This window comes from Ruditapes philippinarum, unplaced genomic scaffold (genome assembly GCF_026571515.1).
Source record: "Ruditapes philippinarum isolate M1 unplaced genomic scaffold, ASM2657151v2 ctg2877_1_1_1_1, whole genome shotgun sequence".
NCBI classification, from domain to species: Eukaryota; Metazoa; Mollusca; class Bivalvia; order Venerida; family Veneridae; genus Ruditapes; species Ruditapes philippinarum.
This window is the reverse complement of record NW_026860877.1, coordinates 88,704-99,324: the sequence shown is the minus strand read 5'-3', so window position 1 is coordinate 99,324 and position 10,621 is coordinate 88,704. Positions and strand designations below refer to the sequence as shown.

At 31.7% G+C, this 10,621-nt stretch overlaps 1 protein-coding gene across 2 annotated transcripts in view; it reads right to left on the bottom strand.

The window, feature by feature from the left end:
- Positions 1–392: 392 nt before the first annotated feature.
- The window catches only part of LOC132713674 (leucine-rich repeat-containing G-protein coupled receptor 5-like), a 47,484-nt gene continuing 37,255 nt past the window's right edge, over positions 393–10,621 (bottom strand). For both annotated transcript variants that reach the window (XM_060696324.1, XM_060696325.1), the window contains exons 11-20: positions 10,245–10,310; positions 9,715–9,858; positions 7,650–7,721; positions 6,837–7,020; positions 5,934–6,018; positions 5,411–5,599; positions 4,764–4,991; positions 4,247–4,426; positions 3,208–3,333; positions 393–2,186 (exon numbers count right to left, since the gene is read on the bottom strand). In XM_060696324.1, the coding sequence (XP_060552307.1) occupies positions 430–2,186; positions 3,208–3,333; positions 4,247–4,426; positions 4,764–4,991; positions 5,411–5,599; positions 5,934–6,018; positions 6,837–7,020; positions 7,650–7,721; positions 9,715–9,858; positions 10,245–10,310 (3,031 nt within the window). In that variant the 3' untranslated portion in view covers positions 393–429. The remainder of the gene's footprint in view (positions 2,187–3,207; positions 3,334–4,246; positions 4,427–4,763; positions 4,992–5,410; positions 5,600–5,933; positions 6,019–6,836; positions 7,021–7,649; positions 7,722–9,714; positions 9,859–10,244; positions 10,311–10,621) is intronic.

Here is a 10,621-nt window from a genome sequence, read left to right as displayed (position 1 = left end):
AATTAAATAATATCATACTCGCCAGAGGCTGGTATATTGAACATTCAGTCATAAAATATCCTCTAAATATAATTCGATTAAAGATTATTCATGCTCATGTTTCCTACTTTTCATGCTAGAAGTATAATTCAAACATATAACAACAGGTTTAATATTTTACGTATGCAATCTTGACATAATATATTTTAGCAAAGAATAATTGCCTGTAGTGAATAAATGCTTTGATAACTCACGAGGATTGAATTACTTTAATCATTAATTAAAGAACAGCGATATGTACGTTTCATTTTATTACTAAACTGCTTTTTAAAATACAAATTGTTTTAAAATTGACTTTTAAATGTGACTTTGCTAGAACTTTTCTTTTTCATTTTTATAAGATTGAGGATTAAGTTATATACATATTTAACATAACATATCTGTCATAATTCATGAACTTGAGCTTATACCACTCTCAATGTCACAACTTTGTCTTCCTTTAGGAATACATAGATTGTCTGGAAGTCGATTGGAAAGTAACATCGAAGTTTCACAACATTCATCACTATCCATAGATAATTCTGTTTTCGGAGAAATTCGTTTGTTTTCTTTTGCTGTTTCCTTTTTGTCCTTTTCGCGTTTAGTCTTCTTCTCGGAAGAACCCTTATATGGTTGTTTTTCAACATCAGGACACGTTATACTGCCGTCATAGAATTCATATAGTTCATCTTCTTCATAGGCGGAATCTCTGCTTGAATTTTTTAAAAGAATGTATCCTTCGTGTTTAGACGTTAAGCTATGTCTCTTTGCTGCTGCATTTTGCAAGTTACTTAATGGTCTTGTAAGTTCTACTAAACTGTTTGACTTTTGTTTCTGATTCAACACATCGAAGTTTCCTGAATTCCTCCAGAGAAATGACAAATGTGACGTTTTTCGCCATTCATTGATATGTTTATCTTTTTCGCGTTTTGTTATATCAGCTGTAAGGTCGGGATTTCGCGTATGTCGTAAAGGAACAAGCATTTCAGTTTGGGTAGAAATAGTTTTGCCAATAGATTTTTCAGTTTCGTTTTTAGTTGAAGCTTGAACTGGCTTTGACTTAAAATTATCAATTTTCAAACCAAGATCTTTGCTTCTGTCTGTTTCGAACTTCTTGCGTGCTTTGTCTTCAACGTTTGTATCTCTTAGTTCTGTCTCCATAGTTTGAAGTGATTTGATATTTTCGTTTTCACCACAAGAATCAGCAGTTTGAGAATGGACTGACCGGCTTCCAAATGGAATTGATTGTGTTCGCTTTATTGATTTTACAGAATGATGACAAAGCCGCTGTGCACATTTATCAGTTCTAAAATATCTGACTTTACCTTCCTTATTTCTTATACTTTTAAAAGTTTTTGGTTTTGCGCTTAAATATACATTTCCTTCTTTTGTATGTAGAACTATATCGTGAGAGTTGTCATGACGTTCTTCTGTTAACATTGGCCGAGGAGAAAGCCTTGCAGCCCTGGACTCTAAGTTTGGTTCTTGGCTGCTTCGAAGCATTGGTCTAATTTCTGTTTCGGGTGACGAAAGTTCTGTTGGTGAGGCTAGTCTTGACTGCGGTAGACGAAAGTCAGACCGCATGTAGTGTAGAATTTGCTTTTCCTCACGTGTAAGTGGTAATTTTCTGACAGTCAAATCAGAGTCGTCAGATGGATTGTTAGACGACGAAGCTTCCCCGGATGTACTTGGTTCATTAAGGGAGTTCTCGCAGCTTCTTTTGCCGCTACAACTGTTGATCTGATGATGTCTATGAGACACTGCTGACATCCTTCCAAGACCACTACTTGAAAAATGACGAGATATGCTAGACTCCTCAATTCTTTTACATAGCTTTACACAGTCTCGTTTGAATTGACGTGTAAAGAACGCGTATAAAAATGGATTTGCACAACTATTTAAAGGAAGCACAAATATAGTCAGAACCTTTGCTTCGTCTAGGCTTATTCTTGCGAAGTGCCAATTAAAAGCTGCTGTCAGCGAGAAAAATATAATCGGGGCCCAGCAGAAAAAGTCAGTGAATACAAGAAGAGCCATTCTCTTTGCCACGATCGAGTCTTTGGAGTTCCAGGTATGTGATGCACGGATAGAAATGAACATTCCTCCGTAACAGATGACAATGATGATAAACGATATAGCGTTGAATATCATGATGAAGCAGACATAAGCTGAAATGATAGGAAATAATACCGTTAAAAACACAGTTTGTGTATTGATTGAATGTATACATTAAGAAATTTTAATGAACGCGTTAAAAAAATGAAATCTCGGTTTGTCTGTGCCTGTTAAAGGACAACCTTAACAATTAGAAAGACGATACCATTGTGGCTGTTTGCAATTTGTTTTAATTGAGAACAATTAAATTTTATTATTTTGAAAATGAATGTTTAAACATATCTTGAGTGATAATAGTGCTATATAAAATATACCTCGTAACATTGAAAAACATGGATATGTCGGTTTGCTTCCATGAATCTTAGCATTGATTAATGTCAAGAAATAACAATAATTAAAATATTTGAAATTGAAATATGACCGCATTCGATAAAAAGATATAACAATAATATCAGCTAAGATGTAATAAGCTGTAATATTTAATGTAACATTTGTGTCTGAAACAAGTTCCAAAAGAAACCATCTGTGACATTATTGAAATTACTTTTATCGAGCGGTGAAAGCGTTGTTCAACACTTAATACATTTGTGTCAAACGTCTCAGTATATAAGCTACTTATACAATAGGGATATTATATCGCAAATAAATGGTTTTCTTTGTAGGCAAATATCTTGCAATTTGAAATAAGAAACATATGTGAAAGTTTCTCACATATATAACGTCAGTTCATATGAATTTCATTTCTTTAGTATTAGAATTGTTATTGATTATTTTACTTATGTGTTTCCGCATCATGATAAATTAATCAAAAATACTTTGTTTTCTCTCGAGATGCTATCTCCATGATTAGTAAAAATTCAAAGAGACCAAACAATGATCCGCTCGTATATAATTAGAGCTGAAAACCCTAATTTTATATATGGAATAATAAGGTACATAAATACTCTGAAATTAACTTTTCAATATTGGAAATCCGATGGATCATTTTTAAGTTAACTACATATTGTGATCATTTTTAAGTTAACTACATATTGTATAATTAATGCTATAAAACTCTGATTGCATTTAACTCACCTAGTGAAAGTTCGTCTTCGGTATCAAATGGTAGGCAAATAGCAAACTTTCTATAATCACTGACTTTAAACAACGGTAAGCTAGCTATTGAAAGACAAACAATCCAGCCACAAGTCATCACTATACCTAGAATACAAACATGAAATTATCTTTAAAAATACGTGTAGTTGTTATTTTTTTCAGAAGAAACTTAACTAAATATAGAATAGAAAAAAATAAGAATCCCCAAAGAAAGTCCAAACCGGCAAAATTGAAAATGTTGCAGACTCGGTTTGATTTAGCGTGTTCATGGACGGTACTGTCAATCTACCGTCCACGCCCCCTAGCGCCGGTTTAAACAGAATACATCATTTAAACATGAAAATGGTGAAATTTTGAATTTAGAAGCATCCTGCTCTAAGTTAAGTATTGCATCAGTTCATATATATATATATTTCAGTATTATGTAAGTTGGTTTCATTCGTCTGTTCATTACTTCATGCTGGCATTTAGTGGAACAGTCGATATTCAGTTAGCACGCTAGATAGTTATCTCACATGAAAAACATCAAAAGTCGCAGATTGGATTCGAACCCACAATGGTAAGGTACAAGTCTTTCAAAACAACTCGTTCACTGAGTACCATATTTAAATGATGGAGGAAAAACAGTCATATGAAAGCAAAAAAAACCAAAAAACAAACGCAATGAAATAATGTACTGATACTTTCAATGACCTCTCATAAACAGACTCTACTATAACTTAACATCAGACTTAACATAACCAACACCGAATCTATGATTTGTAACTAATTGTTTTCATTGCACTGTAATAATTTCTCATTTCCCGAATTTTGATAATATCATTATAATATATTATATTCACTATGAACAGAATTCAAAGGCTTTTTCATTCACTAAACGCTGATATGAAGCTGTGTTGTTCATATGCACCTTAATTGACCTAGATTAGTTTATAATAAATATATATTTCTTTCAATTGTTTACGTGATGCTTGATTATTAATATATCAGCTATGATAAGTATTTGTAGCATATTTACCAGCATGTCCTAATCTCACACGTTTCCCAATCTGCATTGCGTGTGATATAGCGTAAAATCTCTCAATTGTGATAACCACTAATGTAAACACACTCAATTCACTGGACAGAACGCCGAGAAATCCGGCAACCAGACATCCAGGACCTGTCTGCCAGAAGATTGCATGATTCTCAAATTTTCCTGAAATTACGTTATAATATTGTAGAAATGCAATAGAAAATCGTTGAAATTAAAATTTGGGGCATAACAATGATTTTTTAATGGTTGCAAATCGTTGAAATACAGTGAAAAGTCTTATTTTTGACTCCTGCTACATAAACAGATATTTTAGATTTTTTATATTTCATCTAAATACTAAGTATAAGTAACTTACCATCTTTTAATAAAATAATATTGTATTTTCGACCAATGCATAGTAAAGTTATATTATTTCAACGTCTTCCTGATTATTCTTTAGTAAGCATATAATTATGATTGCCATCCCTTGCCTCAATCAATAGTTTAAAAATATAATTACCTAGAGTTGAAGCATCAACGACAGCAAGAAAGCCCAGGTATATCCCCATACATAAATCAGACATCGCTAGGTTACATATGAGAAATCGTGTCACATCCATCTTGGATTTGCTGGTCAAAGACACAAAAAGCACAGTTCCATTACCTAGAACAGCTAGTAGGAACACGATCCATACACCACATCTGAGAGACCACCAACCAAACAAATCATCGCATGGCTGGAACGGATCTGTATAAACACGAAACAAATGATGCATATTGGAAAGAATTTAGTACATATAGTTAGATATGCGATGTCTTGCACACTGATGCAGTTGTAAAAATGCTGTATAATCTTTGAGTTAGTAATCAATGGTCATCAATGTAATAACATGTTAGCTTAAGTAATCTAGTGACCGGTATTTTAGTAATATGTCATTATTGTAAGGCTATGTCAACATTATAACTAAACAAGGCATTGCGCCAATTAATCAAATTACAAAAAACGAGCATGCATATAATTATGAAACCATTTTGATAATCATATAATACCTGCATACACATTACGAAATTTATTATAACAGCGTTATCTCCGACGCACTGGCAGTTGCAGTTATATTTCAATGTAATCATTCTTCATTTTCAACCTAATTATTGCACGATACATACCCGGTAACGGTTCACAGCGAACAGGTGGTTTGATTCTAACCATGGTTTCAAATGAATAGGCTGATGCCATCCCGTCAGTATACTCCTCGTCAGTAGTTAAATTTGTTCTGTTAAGTTCATACTCGTACAGTGGAGTATTAAAATCATAGTAGTAATCTGGATCTCCCCAGTCGTAACTAAGGTTTGATCCTACAAAAATTAAAATTGTAAACGATTTTTATCATATCAATTAACATAAAGTTGTATATTCAATTAGGATATTCAAACTTTTGATATAATGCCTTTAGTTTATTAACATAATGATTGGGTTTGTTTTATGGTAATTTAGATACTCTTCATACATCCAATGTCAATCTATAAATAAAGTAGAAAGACAATAAACAGACAACATATAACTGAAGTTTCATATCTGTAAGATGTTTTTTAATTGTTCAGCTACATAAAAGCAACACTATTAATAAGACAAGACAAAGCATGTTATGTCTAAGTTTCAGCTAAGTACAAAATCATTTTTTTCACTTACTATCCTGTAGAAATGGTGTAGCATTTGTTTTTATTAACCACTTGACCTTCTCGTCAAATGTCAATGCTCCTTCTATGTTTTTATCCTACAAAATAGATGTTCATCTGATTAAACAGAATATTAATTTGACCAGTCGCCTTAAAATTTGTTTCAATTTTTACTTTTTTTCTGCTCGCAACAGCTGTAACGTCAAATACAATTATCCTACTTTTAACAGTTAATTAAGAACGTTTTGCCTTTTCCTTGCAACGTCAAACCATGTCATTATTAAGTCGCTTTTCTTTAATATAATTTTGATATAGAATAAATAGGTTATCAAACATTTAACATTAAACAAGTGCAATACTGGAATATACATGTATTTTAACTCGTACACAGCTTTAAAGTTGCACGCCTCCAGATATTTCAAGAAAATCAATATTGAGATAAATGTACTAAAATTTCAGAAAAGTTAAAATATTGAAGATCCAAGTATTATATTTTGCATGTTATGTGCGGTTTAAGACTGCTTTTGCAGTAATTTATTATCATATTTCTACTGCTTTACTAACACAGTAGCGGGCTGTTTTGCATATGTGGACCACTTTTTGGTATTTTTTTTTGGATTGTAAGTGCCGATTGCAATTTGTAAATTACTTTATTTGTTCACCTCACAATATTTTACTTTAAAATACATCTTAAAATTTTTCATGAAAACTAACATGAATCTGGAGGTGTGCAGCTTTAAAATTAAAAATCATATCGCCAGGCGACTCGTCCAATATGGTGTCTCGAGACGTGTACTCCTCTAGTTCCTCCAATTTTATTCCCGTGTTGTACAGTTAAATGTTAAATAAATTATAAATATTGAAGTAATTTAGCCTATCTAAAGTTACATATCGTTAATTTGAAATTAGTACTTACACCTTTATATTGGTTAATGAAGGCACAGCAGTGATATGCATATGCAACTTTTAGCGTTAGGATCTGAGGAAATGCATCTGGCAGTAGAGGTTCTTGTAACCTTGTATTGTGGAACGTTTTCAAGTGACGTAACCTTTGTAATCCTTTAGTTGGTAAGCTATCAAACTGGTTTTCCGCAACATTTCTGGAACAGAAGGGTGTTGTGATTGCCTCTAAACACTTGGTTATGCATATAAAGAAACACTGATTATATAAGTAGCCTTTTAAAAGTAAAAAACAGACATTTATAAAGTTAATGACAGTTTTGTTACAAAAACTAAAATCATGTCATCTTAGTCGTGAATACTTGTTGACTACTGCTTAACAATTAAGTCGGTGCACTACCGTCTATGAACAGACTGAATTAAAGGAGCCTGCAACTTTGTTATTTGTTGTTTTTGTTGGTGTTTGTGTTGATGTTGTTGTTGTTTTTCTTTTGGAATGGGAGGTTTGGCATTCTTTAGTTTTGAGTTCATATTTTAAATAAGATAAAACATTGGCAAAGTAGCCTAGGTATATACTACTGTAATTGAGTTTAATGGTAGTCTTGTTTTCTAATTTGAATATAAATACTTTTGTTTGTTTGTTTGTTTGTTTGTTTCAACAGTATTTCAGTCATGTAGCGGGTAGTTTCCTAACCATAAATACTTTTATGTGTGTATGAGGAAGACTTACTGACAAACGTTCTGTATGTATTATGGGTACCATATATGTACACTAAATATGAATGTATTAGACAAATAGCATGTACTACAAATGTGAATAGATACGTACAAATCCTCTAGGTTTTTCAAAGCAGCAAAAGCTTCCGGGTGTATATAGGTAATTATATTGTTGGATAAATCTCTGAAAAATAACGAGATAACTTGTACAGACATAGTTACATAAAAAAGTAAACGTGTTACTTTTTGAAAGTAATTGTTTTCCTGACTTTTAATCTTATTTTTCGCACATATTTGCTTCAAAAATCATTCAATTGATGACACAATTCTATCCTAGGCCAAATTTTTTATTGTGCTAGATTTTGATATAGTTCCAAGAACAGCACTTGTTAAAGTTTGACATACAAGAATTCGACATACTAGATTCATACCCAATACCGGACAGTCCCATGCACCAAATGATTTTACTCTCTCTCTCTCTCTCTCTCTCTCTTTCGCGTCGGGTGGACTTTACTATCTTAGTATTTGTAACATGGACTATCTTTAGAGATGCTTGACAACATTAAAATGTAATGCTTGTGTGTGTGTGTTTTTTTTTTTTTTTTTTTTTTTTTAAATCTTACTCATAAATCTATATTATACTTAGTCACGAAAGTACTTTTCTATATCCACGTTATTGTATGTACCTGAAGATAACGCAAAGTACATTTTGAGACAAATGTAAGAAACGTGAAGATAATGACGAAAACGTAGAAGAAAATAGCTTTGTATTAGCTATTGTTTTTGTAAAACAGATCAGATAACAAAATCGTGCAGTTATTAAAGTATATATTAGCATGAAAACTCCATACGCAGTTATACATTAACAGTGAAGTAAAAATGCATTAAAATGACGCGAGCACACGTCCATTGCACGTTTAATTCTTTTTAAATATATGAATCACATACCCGTCTAGTGACATAGTATTTGCACGTTGAAAACATGACATTTTAAAGTACGTTTAAAGAAAAAAATCAAAAATTTATTTCAGAAATTTTTTAATAAGCCGCTTTAAAGCCGAAACATGCAGCTAAACTGAACGTCAAGTTTTACACAAAATTGACAATTTTCCATCCATTTTCCAAACATTTTTCAGCGTAAAACAATAATTTTATATCAGCTTAAGGGAAAAAATAATTTCCGTCGAATGCTGTAGAATTTAAGATATTTTGTCCGCCAACGGCGTTGAAATAACCGTAACAGTTGTCAAGGATACGCAAAGAAACGGGCTTTGATGGTCAACTTTGACGCCGTGTGCACAAAAATTGGCTGAAACTATTGAAATAAAATCAACGTAACCTAATCAGAAATATGGACAACTATTTGCATGCCAATTTTCAAGACGCTACTCGAAAGTTCGCAAAGTGTCGCGTTCTACCTTAAGGACGTTTTCGGGAGTTTTCTTGTAGACATATAGGCAAAATTAAAACTGCTTATTTCATGCTTTATAGTGTTTTACTATAATATATCAGATGATAATATTCTGATAAACCACTAGTGAAATTTATAAAATATAATTTTCACTGTAGCCGAACTATATCTGAATGAGGATGAAATGAATATCATAACTAAATGGAATAACAGGAAAAAATAAATGCCATCTTACGTTAATTTTTTTTTAAGGAAAAGAAAGTTGATGTCATCATACATCATGTTAAAAATGTAACAAAAATAGGGAAATTTAACGGAACTATATTTCTAAATTGATGATGTGACGTCATGATGTGACGAATTCAGAGACGTTACGAGGCAAAATCAGTTAAAATTACATAAAATCAAGAATATATTTCACTCGTGAAAATATTGCATCTGGTGACTCAGTGAAATAAATTTCAATCTAGCATGCAAAACAAACAAAAATCCTCTATTTATTAATAATAGAATTTCTTTATACTTCGCATGTTGTTAGAATATGATAACAGAAACATTTTAAGCGGAGAAAAAGGGGTATGTAAATTAAAAATGTCGCATTACGTTCATCTGCGTGCTACTCTATAATTCTTAAATATTATTATGGTAAACGAATTAATCCGTTAAGTATATTTATTAAACATTCACTGTCTAACATAGCTATACGTACTTTTACAAATGCAATTGTAAGATTTCATGTCGTCATGGGATGAGGTGATATACTTACAAATATTGCAGCTTTGGAAGTCCTAGAAATGCTGTACCAGAAATATATCTTATCTTATTATATGATAAAATCAGATCTTTCAGACTGTACAGGCCTTCCAGTGGGGATCCGATAATTTCTGATATTCCATTATTTCCGAGGTTACTGGAAAACAAATATACCGTTGAGAATAAATAAGCAATAATTACTGAATTTTTACTCTTGATATATCACAGGGCCAGACGTAATTAATGTGGGTACGTAAGAAATGTGGTAAAAACAACTGAAAAATGGATTTTTTACCAAATTATTTTTGGCTAAGATCAAACGTTCTGAAATAAATTTCAAATATTCTTAGTTCAATTTGTTTAAGCAAAAAGTTGTAGTAAACAAATTTAATATTTTTCCAATTTATGCTGTCTATTTTTAATTAATCATATATTATATCGATTTTGTTAATTATTTCAATAATAAACAACGTCTTATGTACTAAATAATTGTATATAGGTAACTACGATTTTATAAATGCTAAAACAGACACAAAAACTCACAGAGAAGTTAAAGCATGGCAGTCAGTCATATTTGGTATTGACGATATTTGGTTTTTGTGAACATCTCTGAAAAAAGCGATAATTTACGTGATCGTAATAATACATTAAAAGTAATTGATAATATTTTACATGTACGATATATCAAAAGTTTTGCTGAAATCACAAGTTTATTATAACCTAATTATTACACCGAGTCTTAGTTTTTAAAGTTGCATGTCAGATCGCATTTCGAAAAAAATTATTACAATTTTAATAAAAGTAAAATGATTCAAGATTCAAGGAACAATGCTTATGCTATGATTGATTTTGCAGTATTTATCACCATATTTCTACTGCGTGACTAACGCAGAATGGCTATTTTTGCATATTGTACTGGT